The following is a 23944-nucleotide window of genomic DNA, read 5'->3' as shown; positions in this document are numbered from 1 at the left end:
GCTTTTTCCCAATTTTTTTGCTGATTTTCCCCCAATTTTTTTCATTTTTTTTTTTCCTGATTTTTCCCTCTGATCTGTCCCAATTTTTCCCCATTTTTTCCAAATTTTTCCTAAATTTTGCCTGTTCATTTCTTAAATATTTCCTGGCTTTTTCCCAATTTTTTCCCATTTTCCCAGGTTTTGTCCCCGTTTCTTTTCCTCATTTTTCCCTTGATTTTTTTGTTTTTTCCCAATTTTTTCCACCATTTCTTTTCCTGATTCACCCACATTTTTTTCTGATTTTTTCCCAATACTTTTCCTGATTTTTTTGCAAGCTTTCTCAAACATTTCCTTGATTTTTCCACTTTTTTTCCGAATTTTTTCCTGATTTCTTCTGATTTTTCCCAGGATCTTTTCAGCTTTCTTTTCCTGATATTTTCCCTGATTTTTCCAAATTTTTCACATTTTTTTTTCATGCCTTTCCTGTTTTTTCCTGATTTTTCTCTCTTCCTTTCCCAATTTTTTTCTAGGTTTTTTTTTCAATTTCTTCTCAAATTTCCCTGAGTTTTCCCTGATTTTTTCACAATTTTTTCACAATTTTTCCTATTATTTTTAGATTTTATGCCTCTTTCTTTTACTGGTTTTTCCAAATTCTTTCCCAATTTTTCTCCTGATTTTCTCAGGTTTTTTCCAATTATTCCTGATTTTTCCTGATTTTTCCTTCTTTTCCTATTTTTCCTGAATTTTCCCCCCATTTTTTCTGATTTTTTCAAGATTTTTTCCACTTTCTTTTCCTGATTTTTCCCCAATTTTTCCGATTTATTCCTTGAGTTTTCTCCTTTTTTTCCCAATTTTTTCCTTATTTTTCCTCCATTTTTTTTATTTCACCCTGATTTTTTTCTCTTTTTTCCCCTGATTTTTCCCTTCTATTTTCCTTTAATTTATCCTGCTTTTTTTCACATTTTTTCCCCAATTTTCCAGTTTCCTTCATACTCCCAGTCTGATCTCAGATACTCCCAGTCTGATCCCAGTCACTCCCAGTCTGATCTCAGATACTCCCAGTCTAATCCCAGTCACTCCCAGGATGAGGCCAGTGGCCCCCAGTTGCTCCCTGGCAGTGCCAGTGTGACCCCAGTAGCCTCCAGTGTGATCCCTGGGACTCCCTGTCTCTCCCAGTATATCCCAGTCAGCCCCAGCACGCTCCCAGTCATTCCCAGCTCCTCCCAGTTGCTCTCAGCATGATCCCAGTTGTTCCCAGCCACTCCCAGTCAATCCCAGTATGATTCCAGTCACCCTCAGTGGGATCCCAGTCTCAGCCAGCAGGGACCCAGCTGCTCCCACTGTGATCCCAGTATGATCCCAGTTGAGTGTGATCCCAGAATAGTTGCAATTCTTCCCAGTTCCTACCAGTATGATCCCAGTTGTCCCTGGAATAGTCCCAGTCCATCTCAGCATGGTTCCACTCACTCCCAGTTGCCCCCAGTGTGATGCCAGCTGTTCCCAGTGTGGTCACAGACACTCCCAGTATATCCCAGTTGCCTCAGCAAGGTTCTGGTTACCTCAGAATGATCCCATTCTTTCCCAGTTACTCCCACTTACTCCAAGTATGATCCCAGCTGTGGTCTCAGTCGCCTCAGCATGGTTCCAGTACCTTCCAGTTGATCCCAGTTGCTCCCAATGTGTCCACATTTTCCTCCCAGCATGGGCCCAGTAGCTCCCAGTAACCCCCAGTCGGGTTCCATTCCCACCCACTGTAATCCCAGTGGTTCCCAGTGCTATCCCTGTAGGAGCCATTGTCACTCCCAGTATGGTTCCAGTCACTTCCAGGATGATCCCAGTCACTCCCACTACAATCTCAGTCACCCCCAGTATGGTTCCAGTCACTCCCAGATACTCCCAGTATGGTTCCAGTCATGGCCAGAGTGACTCCCTGTTACTCCCAGGATGGGTCCAGTTGCTCCCAGTCACCTCCAGCACAGTTCCAGTCACAGCCAGCCCCTTTGCAGTCACCCCCAGTATGATCCCAGCTAGTTCCAGTAGGATCCCAGTATGACCCCAGCATGGGCACAGCTGCTCCCAGGATTATCCAGTGTGGTTCCAGTTGCTCCCATTTACCTGCGCTGTGGTTTCAGTCTCTCCCAGTCTATCCCAGTTGCTCCTAGTCACTCCTCAGGTGTTTCCAGCCTGATCCCAGTTGCTCCCAGACACTCCCAGTCACCCTGAGTGCAGTCCCAGTTGCTGCCAGTACGGTAGCAGTCTCTCTCAGCATGGCCCAGCTGCTCCCACTGTGATCCCAGTAGGACCTCAGCATGGTTTCAGTCACTCCCTGTTCCTCTCTGTGTGATCCCAGTTGCACCCAGTTTAATCCCAGTATAGTTGCAGTCCCTCCCCAGATGATCCCAGACCCTCCCAGCATGGTTCCAGTCATGCCCAGTTGCCCCTGGTGCAGACCCAGTCAATCCCAGTTGTTCCCAGTTGTCCCCAGCATGGTTCCCATTGTTCCCAGCATGATTTCAGTCCCCCAGTATGGTCACAGTCACTCCCAGTATATCCCAGCTGCCCTCAGCATGCTTGTGCTCATTCCCAGTCATTCCCAGTTACCCCAGTAAGGTTCCAGTTACCCCAGTACAAACCAGTCCCTGCCAGTGCTGCCACTCCTGGGATCCCCCAGCCCTCTCTGTGTTCCCCCCGGTCCCACATCTCCCCAGAGGAGCCCCAAGGGCTGGCAGTCCCCAGCCAGGGTCCCCAGCCAGCCCCAGGTTGGATCTGCAGCCCCCAATTTTCCCAGTTTCCCTCTCCTTTTCCCCGGGCCGGGTTCCCCCCGTCCCCAGCGGGTGGGAGCAGCGGAGAGCCCCGCGCTGCCCATCCCGACCTGTCCCGGCTCCATCCCCGCTCCTGCCGTGGGCTGTGAGGGGTTTGGGAACGGGGCACCAAGGGTGTCACTGCTCCTGGGGGAGGAGGAGGAGGGATGGAGGAGGAGGAGGGATGAAGAAGGAGAGAGAGAAGGGATGGAAGGGGAGGAGAAGGAGGTTCGGTTAGGGAAGAGGAGGAGGAGGGATGGAAGGGGAGGAGAGGCAGGAAGAGGAGGGACAAAGGAGTATCAGGGAAAGGAGAAGGAACCACGAGATCAAGCACTCCCTGAATTCAAAGTCCCTTGTCGCCTTGAAAACTCAGCTTCTGAGCTTGCTGACATGGTTTTCTAAGGCCTTTCCCAGGACAGTAACTGTAAACATAGATATGTGTACATTCTTTCTGTTACACATCTTGTGGTAGGCATCTCTCATGGCCAGTGCAGTGAGAAAGTGTTATCCTGATCATCCAGTCCCTGGCCGTGGTCAAAAACCTATAAATCCTGGGAGGAAAATAAACTCTGCTCTTCTTTTCACCACACCTCGACCTGTGTCCGCGTGATCTATTCATCTTCAGCGGTAGCAGCCCCTCACCCATGGGATCATCACCCCCCATCCCACAGGTGCCCTGGGATAGGGAGCTCAGCCCAGATATCCTGGGGGATCCCTGGGTTGGATTTTGGCGGGGGGATATTTAAGAATTAAGGACTGCAAAGCTAAGCGGATAATGCCCCTTGTGGAGATGCTGGGGTTCACAGCATCTGTTAGTGAGAAGATGGAAAAGGGGAGAACTTTTTAGATTCTTGGCACTCCCAGCAGCCTGAGGAGGGCAGGGACCAAGCAAACGGAGAACCCCCAGTACAAGCATGACCCCCAGCAGCTGGGACAGGGGGGAACCCCTGAACAGCAAAGGGGAGAGACCAGAGATGGGGAACTCTTGGGAGGCATTTTCAAGGCTGAATCTTGGTGTTTGGGAGGTTTTTATGGAAGGCTGGTGACTTCTAGAGATGGACTTGGGCAGGAGGAACCCCCTATTCCAATGTGCTCATAAATTGTATTTCTCCCCAAACCAGGATTTCCCATTCCCAGACTGTTGGCCCAATGGAGGAAGAGGCTGTGAGGAAGAGGAAGATGCCCCAGGACACCCAGGCAGGTGAGGAGGAAGTCAGTGCCCCTTTCCCCCTCTCTCCTGCTCCATCTCCCAGCCCAGCAGGGCCCCCGGCTGCAGGACAACCCCGCTGCCGACGCCGTCCTGCCGGGGACGCACTGGGGGGATCTCCTTCCCCTTCCCTCTGGCACGGAGGCAAATCCCATCCTCTCCTTGTCCTTCCTCCCCCAGACAAGGAGCTGAGGATGGAGACCAGGGAGGACAAATCCCCAGAGGAGAACCTCGTGGAAGAGGCCGTTTTGAGCAGCTCCACAGTGCAGGAATCCAGTGGGGAGGAAAATCCCCAGAGATCCCACAGGAGGAGGGGCTCCAAACCCATCCCAGGGTGCTCTGAGGAGGAAAGACCCACCCAGTGCTGGGAAGGCGGCCGGAGATCCAGCCAGGGCTCTGAGCTGGTGGTCCATGAGCAGCTTCAGGATGGGGAGAAGCCCTACAAGTGCTTGCAGTGTGGGAAGAGCTTCAGCCAGAGCAACATCCTGATCTGCCACCAGATGATCCACACTGGGGAATGGGCCTACGTGTGTGGGGAATGTGGGAAGGGCTTCAGCTGCAGCTCCAAACTTGTCATCCACCAGCGCATCCACACTGGGGAGAGGCCCTATGAGTGTCCTGAGTGTGGGAAGAGGTTTCAGACCAGCTCCACTCTCCTTGTGCACCAGCGGATTCACACGGATGAGAGACCTTTCTGCTGCCCTGACTGCAGGAGGGGCTTCAAGGACAACTCCACCCTCGTCACCCACCGGCGCATCCACACTGGGGAGAGACCCTACGAGTGTGGGGAATGTGGGATGACCTTCAGCCGGAGGTCCAAACTGACCATCCACCAGATGATCCACACTGGGGAGAGGCCCTACGAGTGTCCCAAGTGTGGGAAGAGGTTTCAGACCAGCTCCATTCTCCTCAGGCACCAGCGGATTCACACGGATGAGAGGCCCTTCCGCTGCCCTGACTGCAGGAAGGGCTTCAAGCAGAACTCCACCCTCATCAGGCACCGGCGCATCCACACTGGGGAAAGGCCCTATGAGTGTCCCCAGTGTGGGAAGAGCTTCACCCAGAGCTCTCACTTGACCCAGCACCAACAGAGGCACCGGTAAGGGAAGCCCTGCGAGTGCCCCAAGTGCAGGAAGAGCTTTGTGCACTGTTCCAGCTCCATCCCCCACCAGAGGACCCACATTGGGCAGGACCTGATGACCCACGTTCCCAGTGATCTGTGTTGGGAACACACTGGGCTGGTGGTCATTTTATTTTGGTTTCAATTATCTTTTGATTCATCTTCATCTATTTAAAACAGAGAAATAGTGGTAAAAATCAACAAATTCATCAAAGGCATCTAAAACCTCACATTTTACTAGTGCTTCAAGGGAATCTGGGAGGTACTTGGGAGTATTTGGGGGTTGTGGGGTTATTTGGTGGAGTTGTCTCCATTTCTTGGCACTCAAAGAGACAAAAGGGTTTGATCTTTCACCTCAAAACCACTCAGTGTCACTGAATCCAACTCAGTACCTCTCCAAAATTATTCAATTCTACAGCCCCTCAGGGTGTGATGCCTTAAGTTTTAGCTTTCATATTTTTCATATTCTGCACTGCCTAGGTTTGTAGGTTTGAACTTCATATTAAGTGTTGGTGAGCTCTCTTCACAGAGTAGGTAGAAAAAACAATTCCTTTTCTAGCTTGATACTAAGGACAGTTGTTAGAAGTTTCAGCCCAAAAGCATGAACAAGGGTGGGCTGAAGAGAGAAAACAAGAAGGATGGGACTTCATCATCTGAAGCTGTCATTGGACAATGAATAGATTGCAATATGCAGATGGACCTAAACTTTTAAAAATGTGAGACCTTATGATCAATTGTCCATTTTTATGACCATTTTTGGGTTTATCTTGGGTGTAGCTCTGGCCAGGCTCTTGTACTGCCCAAGGTCTGTCCTTTAAGGCCTTTTAATAAACTTTATTCTTAACTCTGTCCAGCCTCTGTTCTAGGTCAGCCTTCTGAAGGCATCAGGTGGAATGGGGTTGGAAGGGGATTGGGTGAAGTGGGATGCAGATCAGGAGGGGTGAGATGGGCATTGGGTGGGGCAGGATGGGTGGGATGGGGATTGGGAGGTGTGAAATGGTGGAAAATAGAGCTTGGGAAGGGGGTCTTGATGTCCAGCAGGGATGGGATGGGTTGGGGTTTGGATTGGGGAGGTGGGGTGGGGTCTGCAATGAGACAGCCAAAGTTTGGGGGTGATGAAGGGAGCAGGAGGCCATTACTGAGTTTTTCTGTGAGATTCCCCTGCCCAGGGAGGCAAAGATTTAGTTTCAAATGAACATTGTTAAAGTGAGTGGTGTGGGCAAGAGGGAATTCCATCCCTCTGCCTCAGAGGATGGGCCCTGTGAGCCCAGGAAGAAACTCCACCCTGGACCCCTCGTGGGGTGGCAGCCCAGGGATTTCTGATTGGGTTTGGGCCCCTGGGGTTTTTCCCTTGCTGTGTTCCCAGTGGTCCCTGACCTTGAACTCCACCCTGGTTCTCAAACCCCATCTCCCTGCCTCTGTTTGGGGCTGTCTCTGGATCTGAGTTTGTTCCTGAGCTGAATAAATGGTTTCCTGAGCAGAATCCCATCTTGTTGGTGTCCCATGCCTGTTCCTGGTAACTGTGGCTTCCCTGGACATGATCCTGCAGCCCTGGAATGCAAGGCTCTGCAAACTGGAGACCCGCCCTTGACCCCCTAAAAATCCAAAAATTCCCTAAAATTTGCCCAAATCTCCCCAAATTCCCTTAATTTCCCTAAACTGGCCTTTTTGTTCCCTTCGCTGCCTCTGCAGACGGTGTCTTGGGGACACCTCCAGGAATTTGCAGGGGGTCTCTCCTCCCCTGCCACCCCCAAAAAACCCACTGCTTCTGGGAAAAAAATTCCCCCAAATCCCTTTGATTCAAGGGGGAGTTCCCACATTTTTTATGCATTTTTTGGGGGTTCCCCCCAAATTTTTCAGTTTTTTTTACCTTTTTTTGCCAGTTTTTTTTTTGGTTTTGGCATTTTTAAAAGTGAAATTTTTTTTGGGGGGGGTTCCCCCAGTTTTTTGGGGGGGGGTCCCTCAATTATTTCCTGGGAATTCGACCCCTCCCTCGATATATCCTTTGTCCCCCTCCCCCCAAATTGGGTTGAGGGGATTTTTTTTCTTTTTTTTTTTTTTCTGTTTTTCTTTATTTTTACCTTTCCCCACCCTTGTATTCTTTTTTCCTCTTTTAATTTATTTGTACTTAATTGGGGGGGCTCAGGGGCAGGAATTTTGGGGAGGGGTCACCTGGGGGGGCTAGAAAATTTGGGGAGACACCCATTCCTTCAAAAAACAGGAAAAATCACAGGAATTCTGGTGTTTTCCCCCCATCCCAAGGTGTGAAAAATATGAAATAAAAAATTTACGTTCTCAACTTTTATGGTGATTTTTGGGGAGAGAGTTGCGATTTTGGGGGGGGTTGGGGAGGAGTTGCTGTTTTTTTGCAGGGGAGTCTCCCAGGTTTTGGAGTGGAATTTGGGATTTTGGGGGGAATTTGGAGGTTTGGGGGGAAATTTGGGGTGTTGGGGAGAAACTTTGAGGGTCCTGGGGGAATTTCAAGGTTTTAGGGCAGAAATTTTAGGGGTTTTTTTGTAACATTTGGGTGTAGGTGGAGGAAATTTGGGGTTTTAGGGAGAACTTTGGGGTTCTTAGGGGGAGGATTTGGGGTTTTGTGAAAGAAATTGGGGTTTGGGGGGGAAATTTGGTGGTTTTGGGGGAAATTTGGGGGGGTGGGGAAATTTTGGGGGTTTTGATGAATTCTGGGGTTTTGAAGGGAAATTTGGGTTTGGGAGGAAATTTGGAGTTTTGGGGTGGGATTTTGAGTCTTAGGTGGATTTGGGACTTTGGGGGGAGTATGGGGGTTTTGGGGTTTTTGGGGTGATTTGTGAGGAATTTTGGTATTTTTGGGGAGGAATTTGGTGGTTTTTGGGGGAATCTCAGGGGTCCTGGGGGGGGTTCTGATTTTGGTAAAGGGGATTTGGGGAGAATTTTTTGGGTTTTGGGGGAATTTCCATTGATGGGGATGGGTCCTGATCCCATTGAGAAGGGGCATTTTGGGGAGGCCTGAATTTGGGGGGGGGTCTCAGGGAGGATTCCCCATTTTGGGGCAGGGTTTGGGGTGGATTTAGGAGGATTTTCCAGTGATGGGGAGGCATCTTGGGGGTGGGATTTGGGGAGGGGTCTCATCAGAGCCCAATCCTGAGCTGGAAGCAAGGGGGATGTTGGGAGTAGAATTTGGGGAGGATCTGGGGGGAGATTTTCCAGCCATGAGGAAGGGTCCAGATCCTGGGGCAGTTCCTGAATTTGGGGAGCAGTCTGGAATTTGGGAGGGGTCTCATTGGGGCAGCAGGAGGGGCTGGAAGGGGGGCACAATGTTGGCACAGCCGCTCTCCAGGGGGGCCGTGGGCAGCTCCTCGGGGGGTGCCGGGGGTCGCGGCCGCAGGCGCTGCAGCAGCGAGGTCAGGAACAGGAACAGCTCTGCCCGCACCAGCGCCTCCCCCAGGCACAGCCGCTGCCCTGTGGGGAGGGGGCGTCAGCACCGCCCCACCACAAAGGGTCGGGGGTCCCAAAAGGGGTGGGGGTCTCCAGAGAGTCTGGGGGTCCCAAAGGGATGGGGGTCTCTAGAGGCTCTGGGGTCCCAAAGGGGGCTGGGAGTTCCTAAAGGGGCTGGGGGTTTCAGGGATTGGGGATTCAAAAAGGGCCAAGGGGATTCCAAAGGGTCTGGGGACTTTGGGGGCTATGGGATCCCAAAAGGGTCTGGGGTCCCAAGAGGGTCTGGGCTACCCCAAAAAGGGTCTGGGGGGGTCCCTAATGGGTCTGGGAGCTTTGGGATTGGGGTCCAAAAATGGTCTGGGTGTTTCAGGGGTGGGGGTCCCAAATGGGTCTGGAGTACCCACCCCGAGGAATTTTGGGATTCCAAAAGAATGTAGGGCCACACCCCAAAGGAATTTGGGGATTTTTGGGATTCCAGAAGGATTTAGGACTTCACCCCAAGGATTTATGGGATTTTTGGGGTGCCGAGAAGGGCACAAAGGCCTCATTGCACTGGAACTGACCCTGCTCATCCAGGATGTTCCCAGGGTCAAATTTTGAGGATTTTTGAAGGATTTGGGGTTGTATAGGACCGAGCTCAGCAGGGGGTAAATGTCTGTGTCCTGTGGGGTCAGGTGTGTGGCCAGAAGTGTCATTTGGGGTCAGGTGTGGGGTCAGAGGAGTCCTTTAGAGTAATTTGGGGTTATTTGTGGTGATTTGGGTTCATTGGTGTCATTTGGGGTTACTAGGGTGTAAGAGACAGTCTGAAGTTTCCCTCATCTGCCTCACAACCATCACAAGAACAGAGACCGAGACCCTGAAGACCCCAAGGGAATTTGTGCAGGGGTTCTGGCCTGGTTGAGGTGGAAGCTTGCCAGGTGATGGTTTGCAGGTGTGCTTGTTGTGCTGTCAAGGTACACTGCCTTCATTCCTGCTGCTGAGCAGGGACTCGTAAGGAGCGGCCTGTTCTGTACCTTACACCTGCTTCCCAGAGCAAGGGGTCTCATCACAATAGCCTGGGAATTTCCCCACCTCTTGGCCAGCTGCCCCTTGCTTTGAAACAGACTGTAAAAGTGACTTTTCCAAGTTACTTTCTTTGAGAGAGATCTCCCCATGGAAGAAGACACCGGTGACCCCGTCTCGTCTGTTGGTAACTATAACCACCTCTTTTCTCTCTTTACGTTGGCTCTTTACCCCTCTCTCCCTCTTTCCCTCTCTCCCTCTTTCTCTCCCCCTCTCATCTATCACACAACACATGTTGCTGGCACTAAAATAAAGGTGCATTATTGCTGTTGTGATTTAAACTGAAATCCCCTGGTGTCCTTTTTGCACTCTGAGCTCAAACGAACCTCTCACGACTCCCACTTGTGTTAGGGGATCGTGACACTCGGCAGCGGGGTGACCCAAGGTGCGGCTTAGAGCAAATGCTCCACGGCACAAGGATATTGGTAGGCGCATGGTGGAGACAAGGATGAGGAGGAGACCTCCAGTATGGGTTCCAAAGGCTTTTACTCCACTGCAGGGTCCAGGGACTGAAGACTGAGAACACAACTGTGTGGGGGTTTTTATATGGGGGAGGCCAGAGGGAGGGTACAAAATTTTAACCAATAGGAAGAAGCTGTGGGAGGAGTGGAAGGTTCCATTCAACAATACAAGAGGGGAAACAAGGGGAGCAGAGTGGGTCACATGGGCCAATGGGGCATTGGAGATCAGGGGATTTCCAGAGGGGTGGCTCAGGTAGGAGGCTGGCCTAAGGGAAGACTGACAAATGGGTGTAATGACAGATGGGGAACATGAGAAAACAAGGGGTGGGCTTGAGGCAGGATTTGATAGGTGGGTAGGAAGATACAAACTAGGAGCAAACCAATGACTTAGGGGAATAATAGGAGAAACCATTCAAACAAAACACACCACAACAGTAGAACTGTTAACCATTACAGGAGGTGGCATCTTCAGGAGGCAATGGATGTGAGTGAGCCCTTGCCACATTGACACTGATTGTTCTGTGTGGAAAGGGACACTGAGAACTTGCCTCCAGCATCCTCCATGGATCTCAAACTGCCATGTGCCAGGGCTTCCAGATAATCCATGTTCTGATCTCAATCTAGAAGGGAGAACAAATCAGAACCCTTTCCATGGTGCCCCCAGCAGAGCTGCATCCGCCTTTGTCCAGCAGGAAAAGGGATGCGGGCAGAGCGGGCAGGTGCCACCCTGCTCTATTTGTGTGCCAGACCTGAGCCTCAAATGTTTCTGGTTTCTTAGCTAATTTCTCCCTGGCTCCTCTTTAACATGAGCAAAAGAAGAGCATCACGCAATCCAGTCTGGCAAATAAGTGAACAGCTGAGTGCTTCCACTAAATTAAAAACCCAATGTGCTTGAAAGCCGACCTTCTGTTCACTCAGGCCTCCTCACCTTTGTAGATTGGGTGAGTTTATAATACTGGTATGTGGGTTTTAGGAATATGTGGGTTTTTATCTGTGATAGAGATGAGGAAGTGTTGAACTCGTTCCAATGAGCTGCCAAAAGCAGTGACTTTAGTCCGTCTTTGGCTGGGGAGCAGCACTGGCCTTGTTGAATGCCGGCAGCAGCACAAGCAGGACTCCTCCAGCAGCAGGGACACGCCACAAGCCAGCAGGGAACTGTGGCACCAGAGGGGACTGTGGCACCAGAGGGGACGGTGGCACCAGAGGGGACTGTGGCACCAGCCATGCCCAAGGTCTGAACAGGGTGGCAAAGTCAGGTGGTGCTACCCGGCTGCATGAGCAGCCCAGGCAAGGCCTGGTGAGGAGCCAGGTCTGGGGGCCATCCAAGGAGTCCTGTCAAGAGCAAATGGTTCTAATATTCTCTCTGGGATGAAAAAGGAGCAATCTTTAGAGTGAACTGGTGCTAATTAATATTTGCTCACATATGGTGGGGTTTCTCTGCAAATGGGCTTTGATGGGAAATTTCTGACCACATTTAGTTTTACTCTTTAAGTCGAGCACCTGAGTAGCTTTGTTGAGGAACAGAGAATTGTTTGTAGCTCAATATTTTCTCAGGAGGAGCCTTACATTTTAGCACAGGAGGAAGGTAAGGCAAAGGTTTAAAAGCTTTCCCCTCCTGAAGTGACACACTTTCTGAGGAGTCTGTGAGGAGAATTCCCCTCAGCCGCTGCCAGGGCTGTTTGCCTCCTCTGCAGGCTCAGGATTCTGGGAGCTCCACGAGCCTCAGCTCCCACAGTATTTTCCTCTGAATATTTCTTGTTGTGCAGTACACAGAGAGAATATTTTGTGACAGATTCTCCTCTGGGTTTTGAGGTGAATCTCAGTAATTGTGTTGATTTTCCTGTCCAGATGAACTTTTGGTAGATAGGAAGGAAAAGGGAAGAAGTACCATGGAAAATCAATTGCTCAAAATCTGAGAGGCCCAAGCACAGCAAAAATGAAGTCTAAACGGAAGAATTTTTTTAATTTTTTTTTTTTCCCTTGGTAGGTGGGGTAAAATATGAAGTATTAATAAAGTTATTTGAAAAGATTCAGCAAGCACCTAGCTATATGAAAATCAAAAGAGTGAAGGATGAGACAGGGCATGGGAAGAATCTTCAGCCCTTCCCTGTTGAAAGTAAAACAGTAGGAAAACTGCCTCTGGCTGTTACCCACAGGTAACGTGTTATTTGTAGCCAAGAGCAGATGGCCCAAGCTGTTGGTGGCCCAAGCCCTGCCGTGGCTGGCCCACTTTCAGTCCTAACTGGACCAGGGTGGCCGGCTCGGGAGGGGAGGAGGTGGGGGGATCTCAGGGGGCTTCTGCTTCACAGCCGGGCTGGGGGGCCGTGGAGGAGGCACGGAGTGCTGGTGTTCTGCTTTCTGGAACCATTCCTCCTTCTGAGGCCACGTCTGAGAGCTGTCAAACCGGACAGTCTTTGGGCTCCCTGGGGGCGAGGGAGAGTCGCGCCTTCTTGGCCGGGAAGCTGGAGCTGCAGCAGGGCGACTGTGGAGAGAAGAGGTGGCTGAGGCCCCCAGCTGCCGCTGGCACACAGGGACCCTCCTGCACAGCAGGGCCCAGAGCTGCCAAGGCTCCCCAGCACGGCTGCAGCTGCTGGCACAGCTTGGCCCAGCTGGACAGCTGCCCCTCAAGGCCCTGGAGAGCAGGGGATGGCTCTGGGCAGGGTCCCTGGCCAGGAGCAGGCCCCAGAGCACCTCTGCCTTTCAAGGACAGTCTCGTCCCCGCTCTTTCTCCTGCCCACCTTGCTTTGCCTCTGCCCGCTGCTCCTGGGGCTGCTCTTGGCCAGGCAGCCTCAGTGGCAGCCAGCACTGGCTGCAGCCCCAGCGGGCTCCCCAGGACAAGGCCCAGCAATTAAGAGGCCAATGGAAGCCCTGGGCAGTAGCAGAACTCTCAGCAGAGTGTTTTGGGCAACCAAGGACTAGCCACAAGTCCACAGCAGCCTCATTGGGAATGTCTCCTGACTATGAGCAGCCTTTCAAGAAGCTGGAGGGTGGGGATGAACAACAACTTACCGTTTCTTGTCCTTCCACCACCGGAATCCAACATAGCAGAGAACCATGGAAAGGGGCACTGTGAACAGTGTCACTACAGTGCCTATCATGCAGGACTTGCGCACATCCTGCGGGCAGAACAGTCTTGGGGTGCTCGGTGCATTCTCAGCATTTATATTGGACTTGCCAAGCGCTTCTGTGGGAGCAATGGGCAGCATGAGCCTGTGCTGTGATCCACTGCTGAGCTGGCAGCACGGTGGATATGGCCAGGACGTTCTCTGTTTCCCCCAGAGCTGGGGCCTGCAGGTACCTTGGCACCCCTTGGCACAGGCTGTGACACCCAACAAAGCCCAGAAGGCCAGGAGCAGAGCCCGGGGACAGCGCAGCCGCTTGGGCAGTGGCTCCTTCCAGGGCCACAGGCCAAACCCATCCCTGAGCAGCCACTGCCACCCCTGACCCTCCCTGCTCCGTGACAGCTCCCCCAGCCCAAGGGGACAGAGCCAGGCCCTGTCAGGGGCCAGTGCAGCCCCTGCCCAGTTGGGAGCCAGGGCTGGCTGTGGCCCTGGGCTCACAGCAGGGCTCCCACTCGGGGCTGCTCCTGTGCCTTGGGCCTCTGGATGCTTAGGGCCAGCTCCAGGAGCAGCTGCAGTGGGATGGATGTTGGTGAATGAGTCCCATTTCCCAGGGGCTGGGAATGAGCTCCAGAGGCCTGGAAGCCGCGGCACCTCCAGCTTTGGCTGCTGCTCAGCCGTGCAAGGGCCAGCCATGGGGGAAGAGTTGCTGGCACACAGCCTGGCCGAGGGAGAGCCCAGCACAGCAATTACCTCCTGTGTCTGGGCCTGGCATCTCCTCCTTTCCTGCATCAGCAGCTGGCACAGAGACATTTCTTCCTCTAGCATATGTCATTGTCTGCACAGACATTTCCTCCAGCACTTGAGAAATGAAAAGGGACAGCTGGATAAGATAGAACTGTTTGCCATTAAGTGAGGTGGTATCTTCAGGAGGCAATACTTGTCAAATCATGGATAAGGACAAGGAAAACACCCAGGTTACTGAGGCTGGGCCAGGGCCCTCCCTCCTCCAAACAGCCCCTACACCCGATATAGCCCAAGACTGGGAAATTGCAGGGGATCTTAGGTTGTTTATGACCCATGGTGCAGTTTGGGCTCCCTGTCAGCTGATGCCAAATGCCCTCCTGCAGAGGCTGGGGAGAAGCTGCAGCCAGGCCAGGCTGGGAAACAGCCCTGCAGGGCATGAAAGCAGCAGCAGGGCAGTGAGGCTGCCATGGATCCCTTCCTGCTGTGCTGGGCACTGCGTGTCCAGATGTGCAGAGAAAGCCCCCAGCTGCTGAGTCTCAGGAGAAGGCTAAGGGACATGGACCCACCACGGCGTCTCTCCAGATCACTCAGCATCTTGTCCAGAAGTTGGGATGCCTCCAGGGATTTCTTGTCTTCTGTGTCTTGGTTCTTCCATCTAGGAGGACCTTAATGGAAAGCAGTTCCATTTCTCCTTCAGGCCAGAGTGGCAGTGAGTGCACCTGGGTGACTGCTGCCCTCCAAGGCACTCCCTCCTCTCCACCTTCCACTCAGGAGCAGGAGCAGGGGGACCACGTGCCTGCAGTGGCCTCACACTGGGATGGAAGGAGCCCCTTGCATGGCAGACAGGAGAGAAAGGACTCCCTGGAGCTGCCAGCAGCTCTGAACTGAGCCCCAGGCAGGGCCAGGGCTTGGCAGTGGCAGCTGGAGCAGCTCAGGCTCCCTGGGGCCAGCAAAGGAGCCACACAAGTCACAGCCCTGGGGCACAGCCCTGGGCCTGGCCCTTCCCTCTCTGCTCTTCTCCATGGCTTCACAGAGCACACTGAACTTCTTCATGAACAATAAACATTGGCATTGCACATGGGAAGAGGACTGACAGCTAAATGCTCCTTCCTCCCACTGACAGCAATGCTGTGGGATCACTCAGGGCTCCAGAAGGGAGCAGGGCGAGGTTTCCAGAATCCATCAACCTTCAGACTCTCAAGGGAAATGGCACATGAGTGAGCTCTTGCCACCTTGACACTGATTGTTCTGTGCAGAAAGGGACATTGAAAACTTGCCTCCAACATTCTCCATGGATCTCAAACCATTATGTGCCAGGGCTTTCAGGTACTCCATGTCACGATCCCAATCTAGAAGGGAGCACAGATCAGAACCATTCCATGGTGTGCTGGGATCCCATTCTGTTTTAGGGAACTGGGCACTGCAAGGTGAATGGGTAAGGCTGTGGGTGCCAGATGTCAGTGGACATGGCCAAAGCTGCAGAGGGGCCTGGGGAGCTCTGGGCTGGCTCTGGGCACTCTCCACCCTCTTTGCAGGCCCTGTGCAACATCCCTGGAAGGGCAGTGGGACCAGCCCAGGGCCCCTGAGGCCTCTGTCCCTCCCACAGAGAAAACCCTCCCTAAAGCCCTGGGGAAAACCATCCCCAACACTTCCCAGGGAGAAGGGAGCACTGTCCCAGGAAAGGGGACTGAGGCTGCCGGCTCACCTGCTCGCCCTGCTCGCCACGGAGCAGCCTGGGCAGCCCTGTCAGGCAGGGCCACTGCCAGGAGGAGCGGGAGGAGGAGGCGCAGAGCAAAGGCCATGGTGCCTTGCCCACTGCCAGTCCTGCAGCTCTTGCTGCCACCACTGTCCTGACACCGCTGTCCCAATGTCAGCACCGCTGCTGCCACCGCCGCTGCTGCCACAACAGTCGTGGTCAAGGACTGACTGCTCGGTCCTTGTGGTGCTGGGCAACCACGGGGCTCTGGGACCTCTGTGACCTCAGAGCCTGCTGTCACCTCAGCCTGCTGTCACCCCAGAGCCTTCTGTGACCTCATGGCCTTAGATGTCTGCCCCAAGTGTACTCCCATCTGTACTAGAGGACTGCTCTGACTGTGAATCTTTGACTTCATCAAAGGGTCATTGCTAAACAAAACCTTGTTTTTGCCTGCTGACATTGCTGGTCAGGCAGTGTCCCAGGAGATGCTCTTGATGGTTGCCTCTTTTCCTGGGCATGGCACTGGAGGAGGTCCAGGCCCAGGTGATGCCACTGAAGGAAATGTGCCCTCAGCCCAGGGATGCTCAACACAGACTCCCCCAGCCCCTTGGGGCCCTGCCTCTGGTCACAGCAGCCCCTGCCTGGCTCCTGCCTGCCCACACCGTGGTCAGCCCTGCCTGCTCCTGGACATGGAGCTCAGCCAGGGCTGGTGCTGTGTGGGCTGTGCTGGTGGTACCAGCCAGACACTGGGGTGAGAGATCCATCTCTTTATTGGAACAGAAGAGCTGTGCTGGGCCCTGCCCTGGCAGGAGGGACCCACCTTCAGTCCAGGCCACAGAGCAGGGCGGGTCCCTTCAGGGACACAGGGCCTTGCTTTGGGTGGTGGCAGCATCTGCACAGCAGCAAGCTGGTAATGCAGTGTCGTGGTTTTAAACCAGAAACTAACAAAAAAATTATTTATTTTTTGCTGTGAGATACGGATTAGAACAAGAGCAAAACAGGCTTAAAACTTAAAAGGAATAAAGAAAGTTTATTGACAAAATATAAGAATAAGAACACCAGAATAAACTTCCAGAAAACTCCTTTTATCCCCTACTACCCACCATTCTTTTGTTCACATGACAACAGAGAGACCAAAGAACCTTGGAACTTTGGTGTCCAGAACAGTCCCTATTTTCGCTAGAGTCTTTTTATCAGTCTTTGTAGAGAAACAGAAGTCTCTTTCTGCTAATCTATAGAGTTTCTCACAAGAAAACTATTTCTGCTATAGTTTTCTATTGCCCTGATGTCAGCTGCCCAGAAATGCTGCTATCAGAGCTCACTCCTCCCATTTAACATCACTCTGAGGTGTGTATGGGCCATGAGTCTAGGGATGGCATTTAAAGGATGAGTTATTCAAAGGCAAAAGTCTTCTTCATCTGTCTTTGTGAGCTCTACTGGAAAACAGTTTCTCATTGCCTCCCAAGGCTTCGAATTTTCGCTTCACTCTGTTCCAGCACCTCACTGCATCACAATCACTCTACTTTTTACTCAAAATTCACACTTTGAACACTCCATTCCTGCCCATATACTGTGTCATGAATTAAAGGAGTTTTTTCAAGACCTTATTGTCCATTCCCATAGCCTCAAGAGAAAGGTATTTCAGCTCACAAAGCATTTTCTTGTTCTCTACCCCTTCTGAAACTTAATTCTTTTCTTTACTGTCTCTGATAGTTTTATAAAGTCTCTTTACATGTTGATTACTCTCTTTTTCTTTCTCTGGATAAAAAAAATTAATCTGCAAGTCTCATCTGGGTAATGAAAGGGTTAAAATCTTGCCCAGGCTTTTGTAAGTGGTTCTGTGATCTCTGCTGGAGCAGCGGCTGGAGTTGTCTTCGATAGAAGATTCTTCATGGCTGCTCTGGAAAGTGTAGTCGCTGCCTCAGCTCGCCGCAGGTTCAGAGCCCCTTTCTTTCTTCACTCGGCAGTCCCTGGTGAATTCAGTCACAGCAAAACCTGCAGCTGAGCCAGGAACCGGCCTGGCCCGGCCAGAGCCCAGGGAAAGCCCCGCAGGCCCCATCTCCTGACCGGGAGACGCGGCAGGCCCAGCCCAGCCCCCGCCCAGCCGCATGGGCGGGCAGGGAACGGGAGGCCTGGAGCTCTGTTACCTTTCACAGCCAGGAAACAAAGAGAGACAAGAGTACTCTGGCTTTACATCTTAAGGTAGCGTTCACAAGTTGATCCCACTTTTCAATGGTCAAAACTGCTGTCAATTCCAGTAATGACCAATAATTGGTCAGGAGAAAAGACTCCCATCAGTCCCTAGCAACATCAACTTCCTTAGCTCTCAAAACAACCTTAAAGATAAAGTCACCCCATGACACCGCCTCAGCTCCAGCCGCTCCCTCCACTCCTGTCCCTGGGCACCAGAGGGAAGAGGTTCCCGCAGCCCCCAGCCAGGGACCCGCTCCCAAGGCTGCTGCCATGGCAACCAGGCCTGGCACCAGCTGGGATGCTCGGTTTCCACGGGCTGAGCTTCAGGAATGGCATTCCCCAATTTCCTGCTCCTGCTAAAACCGCGCTGCTGCTCCCTTCCCTCCCGCCTCCCATGGAAAGCACAAAAGGCAAAGATCCCGGGCTGGGATAAGAACTTTTTATTGAGAACAACAACGGGATAAAGAACAAAGAGGAACAGGAAAAATTTTGGTAACAGAAGAGATAAACCAAACTATTTACAGGGAAAACGACAACACTACTGGATGCCCTCTTCCCTGCCACTTATTTCCTCCTGCCAAGAAAGGACACCCTTCTCCTCTGGTGAGAGAGAGGGAATCCTTTTCCTGCCCCTGGTAATGACCTGAAATGGGATTGAATATAATGACAGGGCCATGGTCAGACTCTCAAGTTCTTTAATCTCACACCATGTCCTTGCCATGGGCAGGAAAAGGTACAGGTGTCTTCCCAGCATGGATCACAGGGAACATGGATCACCAGGTCTCCTCCTAACCTCGGTCCTCCAAGGGGGGATGAGGCTGGAGCTGTGGGGAATGCTTTTCCTGCACTTGGGGCACTCGCTGGACTTTCCTTACTGGTGCCTCCGTTGGTGTCTGGTCAAGTTAGACCTGTCTGAAAAGCTCTTCCCACACTGGGTACACTCGTAGGGCCTCTCCCCAGTGTGGATACGTTTATGGGTATTGAGGCGGAAGCTGCAGCTGAAGCTCTTCCCACATTCCCCACACTTGTAGGGTCTCTCCCCAGTGTGGATGCGCCAGTGCCTGATGAGGTTGGAGTTTTGATTGAAGCCCTCCCCACAGTCAGGGCAGCGGAAGGGCCTCTCATCCGTGTGAATCCGCTGGTGCCTGAGGAGATCGGAGCTGCTGTGAAACCTCTTCCCACACTCGGGACACTCATAGGGCCTCTCCCCAGTGTGGATGCGCTGGTGGATGATGAGGTGGGAGCTGCAGCTGAAGCCCTTCCCACATTCCTCACACTCGTAGGCCCATTCCCCAGTGTGGAACATCTGGTGGCGGATCAGGCTGTTGCTCTGGCTGAAGCTCTTCCCACACTCCAAGCACTTGTAGCGCTTCTCCCCATCCTGAAGCTGCTCATGGACCACCAGCTCAGAGCCCTGGCTGGATCTCTGCCCGCCTTCCCGGCACAGGGTGGGTCTTTCCTCCTCAGAGCACCCTGGGATGGGTTTGGAGCCCCTCCTCCTGCGGGATCTCTGAAACTTTTCCTTCCTCCTTGACTCCTGTGCCGTGGAGCTGCTCAAAACAGCCTTGTCCATGAGGTTCTGCTGTGGGGATTTGTCCTCCCTGGTCTCCATCCTCAGCTCCTTGTCTGGGGGAGGAAGGACAAGGAGAGGATGGGATTTGCCTCCGTGCCAGAGGGAAGGGGAAGGAGATCCCCCCAGTGCATCCCCGGCAGGACGGCGTCGGCAGCGGGGTTGTCCTGCAGCCGGGGGCCAGGCTGGGCTGGGAGATGGAGCAGGAGAGAGGGGGAAAGGGGCACTGACTTCCTGCTCACCAGCCTGGGTGTTCTGGGGCATCTTCCTCTTCCTTGCAGCCCTCTCATCCATCCAGCCAAGATTTGAGATTGGGAAATCCTGGTTTAGGAGAAAACAAGGAATGAGCACGTTGAGTTTGAAGGTCCCTCTGTCCAAGACCCTCTCTAGAAGTCCCTGGGTATCTGGGGGGTCTTGGTTTGAAAGGAAAGGTGTTTGCTAAGGAAGGCAGAAACCACCATTGAAATTGATAAAAATTCAAGAAACAACTCTCTCCAAATTATTATAATCTTGAAACCAAAGTGCTCTCAGATAAAGATATAGGAATAGAAATAATAGTTCTTTACTAAAGGAAGAAAAATGAAAATGCAGCAGTACAAAAGAAAAAAACCAAAAAACCAGCACTCTGAGAGAGTCAGAATACAACCTGATACCCTGTTGGTCAGGGTGCTGGTAGCAGTCTGATTAAATGGTGGCTGCAGTCCTCCTGGAGTGACTGATGTGGTTCTGTTGAAGCAATGATCCCATAGAATATTGTAGCTTACCTCTGAAGTTCTGGTGCTGTAGATGGGCCTGGTCTCTCCTCTTGGAATCTAGTGGACAAAGACTGCCTGTGGTGCTTTGATGCTCTGATTATATTCATGCAGGAATGCTTGGCTCCTCCCCCTGGCTGGAGCATCTCACAATGGGATGATGTCATTTTATCATTCCTGCAGTGAGACTCAATGGCCCATTAACAGAAGATATCTCCCTGGAGGAAGGATGGGTGGTGGAAGAGATAAAGAACATTGCCTCACCTGGTTTTAACAGCTGGCCCATTAACAGATGACATCCCCCCAGTTATGATGGATGGGTGATGAAAGAGATAAAGAAAACTGCTCCTCTAGTTTTTAACAGATGGTGATAGAATACATACTTTTGGTTGAATCTTGCATTGCAACCCAGGACATGGGGTACATAAAAATTTTACACCACCAAAATCTGGCCCTGAAAATGCCTCCCAGGAGTTCTAGTTCCATCTCTGGTCTCTCCCTTTTGGTGTTCAGGGTTTCACCCCTGTCCCAGCTGCTGGGGGTCACACTTGTACTGTGGGTCTCCTGTCTACTCGGTCCCTGACCTCTTCTTGCTGCTGTGAGTGCCAGGAATTTGAAAACTTCCTCCCATTTCCATCTCCCCACTTAGGGATGCAGGAAGTTTTTGGGGTCCCAGGGTCCCTGCTCCTCTTATTCCCTTCTTGGGGGTGCAGGGGGACCAAGGAGTCCCCCCTGCCCCTCTCTATGCAATTGAGGGTCCCACGAATCATGGCGCTCCTCCTCTCTGGGCTCCCCACTTTGGGGTCCTCAGGGACACAGGGCTCTGCTCCTCCAGGCTGCCTCTGCCAGCAGCTGCCACTGGGAACCCCAAATGTCCCCCTAAAGGACATTTTCTTCTCAGCCTTGGTGTTCTTCATTCTCCAATCATCATCCCCAAAAACCCAACCCAGGAAGCCCCCAGGATATCTGGGCCGAGCTCCCCCTCCCTGGTAACCTGTGGGATAGGGGGGGTGTTGATCCCATGGATGGGGGGGCTGTGAATTCAGGGAGTGAATCCCAGTTCGACTGGGATATACTGGGCCTGAGATCATACTGGGATAACAAGCACCTAACTGGGATTACTAGGAGTGTCTGGGAATGGCTATGGACATGTTGAGGGCAGCTGGGATATACTGGGAGTGTCTGTGATCATACTGGGGATGACTGGGAACACACTGGGAACAATGGGAACCATGCTGGGGACAACTGGGAGCAACTGGGAGTGACTGGGTCTACACTGGGGGCAGCTGGGCATGACTGGGACCATGCAGGGAGCAGCTGGGATCATCTGGGAAGTGACTGAGACTATACTAGGGCCAACTGGGTGCAACTGGAATCACACTGGGAGGAACAGGGAGCAACTGGAACCATCCTGAGGGTAACTGGCATCCTACTGGGATCACGGTGGGAGCAGTTGGGCCATGCTGGGCAAGACTGGGACCATACTGGCAGCAACGGGGACTGCACTCAGGGTGACTGGGAGTGGCTGGGAGCAACTGGGATCAGCCTGGAAGCACCTGAGGAGTGATTGAGAGCAACTGGGATAGACTGGGAGAGACTGAAGCCACAGTGCAGGTAAATGGGAACAACTGGAACCATGCTGGATAATCCTGGGAGCAGCTGTGCCCATGCTGGGGTCATACTGGGATCCTACTGGAACTAGCTGGGATCATACTGGGGGTGACTGCAAAGGTGCTGGCTGGGATTGGAACCATGCTGGAGGTGACTGGGAACAACTGGGCCCATCTTGGGAGTGAGAGGGAGTCACTCTGGCCATGACTGGAATCATGCTGGAAGGATATGGGAGTGACTGGAACCATACTGGGGGTGGCTAGGTGCACCAGCTCATACTGGGGGTGACTGAGATTGTAGTGGGAGTGACTGGGAGTCACTGGGATGCTTGGTTCCTCCCCCTGGCTGGAGCATCTCACAATGGGATGATGTCATTTTATCAGTCCTGCAGTGAGACTCAATGGCCCATTACCAGAAGATATCTCCCTGGAGGAAGGATGGGTGGTGGAAGAGATAAAGAACATTGCCTCACCTGGTTTTAACAGCTGGCCCATTAACAGAAGATATCCCCCCAGTTATGAGGGATGGGTGATGAAAGAGATAAAGAAAACTGCTCCTCTAGTTTTTAACATGGTGATAGAATACATACTTTTGGTTACATCTTGCATTGCAACCCAAGACATGGGGTCCATAAAAATTGTACACCACCAAAAATTGGCCCTGAAAATGCTTTCCAGAAGTTTTCCATTTATGTTCTCTCCCTTTTGGTGTTCAGGGGTTCCCCCCTGTCCCAGCTGCTGGGGGGCATGCTTGTACTGGGGGTCACACTTCTACTCGGTCCCTGACCTCTTCAGGCTGCTGTGAGTGCCAGGAATTTCAAAAGTTCTTCCCATTTCGATCTCCCCACTTAGGGATGCTGGAAGGTTTTGGGGTCCCAGGGTCCCTGCTCCTCTTATTCCCTTCTTGGGGGTGCAGGGGGACCAAGGAGTCCCCCCTGCCCCTCTCTATGCAATTGAGGGTTCCTCGAATCATGGCGCTCCTCCTCTCTGGGCTCCCCACTTTGGGGTCCTCAGGGACACAGGGCTCTGCTCCTCCAGGCTGCTGCTGCCAGCAGCTGCCACTGGGAACCCCAAATGTCCCCCCAAAGGGCATTTTCTTTTCAGCTTTGGTTTTCTTCATTCTCTAATCATCACCCCCAAAAACCCAACCCAGGGACCCCCCCAGGATATCTGGGCCGGGCTCCCCCTCCCTCGTCACCTGTGGGATGGGGGGCTGATGATCCCACGGGTGGCAGGGGGCTGTGAATTCAGGGAGTGAATCCCAGTTCGACTGGGATATACTGGGCCTGAGATCATACTGGGATAACAAGCACCTAACTGGGATTACTAGGAGTGTCTGGGAATGGCTATGGACATGTTGAGGGCAGCTGGGATATACTGGGAGTGTCTGTGATCATACTGGGGATGACTGAAAACACACTGGGAACAATGGAAACCATGCTGGGGACAACTGGGAACAACTGGGAGTGACAGGGTCTACACTGGGGGCAACTCCAGCTGGGCATAACTGGGACCATGCAGGGAGCAGCTGGGATCATCTGGGAAGTGACTGGAACTACACTGGGGCCAACTGGGTGCAACTGGAATCACACTGGGAGGAACAGGGAGCAACTGGAACCATCCTGTGGGTAACTGGCATCCTACTGGGATCACAGTGGGAGCAGTTGGGCCATGCTGGGCAAGACTGGGACCATACTGGCAGCAACTGGGACTGCACTCAGGGTGACTGGGAGTGTCTGGGAGCAACTGGGATCAGCCTGGAAGCACCTGAGGAGTGACTAGGAGCAACTTGGATATACTGGGAGAGACTGAAACCACAGTGCAGGTAAATGGGAACAACTGGAACCATGCTGGATAATCCTGGAAGCAGCTGTGCCCATGCTGGGTCATACTGGGATCCTACTGGAACTAGCTGGGATCATACTGGGAGTGCCTGCAAAGGGGCTGGCTGGGACTGGAACCATGCTGGAGGTGACTGGGAGCAACTGGGCCCATCCTGGGAGTGACAGGGAGTCACTCTGGCCATGACTGGAATCATACTGGGAGGGCCTGGGTGTGACTGGAACCATACTGGGGGTGGCTGGGTGCAACAGCTCATACTGGGGGTGACTGAGATTGTAGTGGGAGTGACTGGGATCATTCTGGAAGTGTTTTTCTGTAGATCTTCTGTCTTTCTGGTCTCTTTTTATTCTCCTTCCTATCCTACGTACCTGGAATATTTTTGGATATCTTAATGTTACCCAAAATCTTAAGGGTTAACACTTTTTAGG

At 52.4% G+C, this 23944-nt stretch overlaps 2 protein-coding genes across 2 annotated transcripts in view; one reads left to right on the top strand and one right to left on the bottom strand.

Annotated features, from left to right (window-relative positions):
• Positions 1-3903: 3903 nt before the first annotated feature.
• Positions 3904-23944, top strand: part of LOC147646520 (uncharacterized) — a 319904-nt gene continuing 299863 nt past the window's right edge. The window contains 3 exon segments of the mRNA XM_086873319.1: positions 3904-3981; positions 4168-5086; positions 10760-10766. Coding sequence (XP_086729445.1) covers positions 3930-3981; positions 4168-5086; positions 10760-10766 — 978 coding nt within the window. The 5' untranslated portion in view covers positions 3904-3929.
• LOC147646532 (uncharacterized) lies at positions 11985-14065 on the bottom strand. Its single transcript, XM_086873373.1, has 3 exons — positions 13860-14065; positions 13057-13231; positions 11985-12529 (listed from the first exon to the last, which is right to left on the bottom strand). The coding sequence occupies exons 1-3, from the start codon at positions 13954-13956 to the stop codon at positions 12286-12288; spliced, it is 516 nt and encodes a 171-aa protein (XP_086729499.1). The 5' UTR covers positions 13957-14065; the 3' UTR covers positions 11985-12285.

Source organism: Cyanistes caeruleus, unplaced genomic scaffold, assembly GCF_971803275.1.
Source record: "Cyanistes caeruleus unplaced genomic scaffold, bCyaCae1.hap1.1 HAP1_SCAFFOLD_94, whole genome shotgun sequence".
Taxonomy (NCBI): domain Eukaryota; kingdom Metazoa; phylum Chordata; class Aves; order Passeriformes; family Paridae; genus Cyanistes; species Cyanistes caeruleus.
The sequence above is the reverse complement of the archived record's forward strand: the minus strand, read 5'-3'. Positions and strand labels throughout refer to the sequence as shown.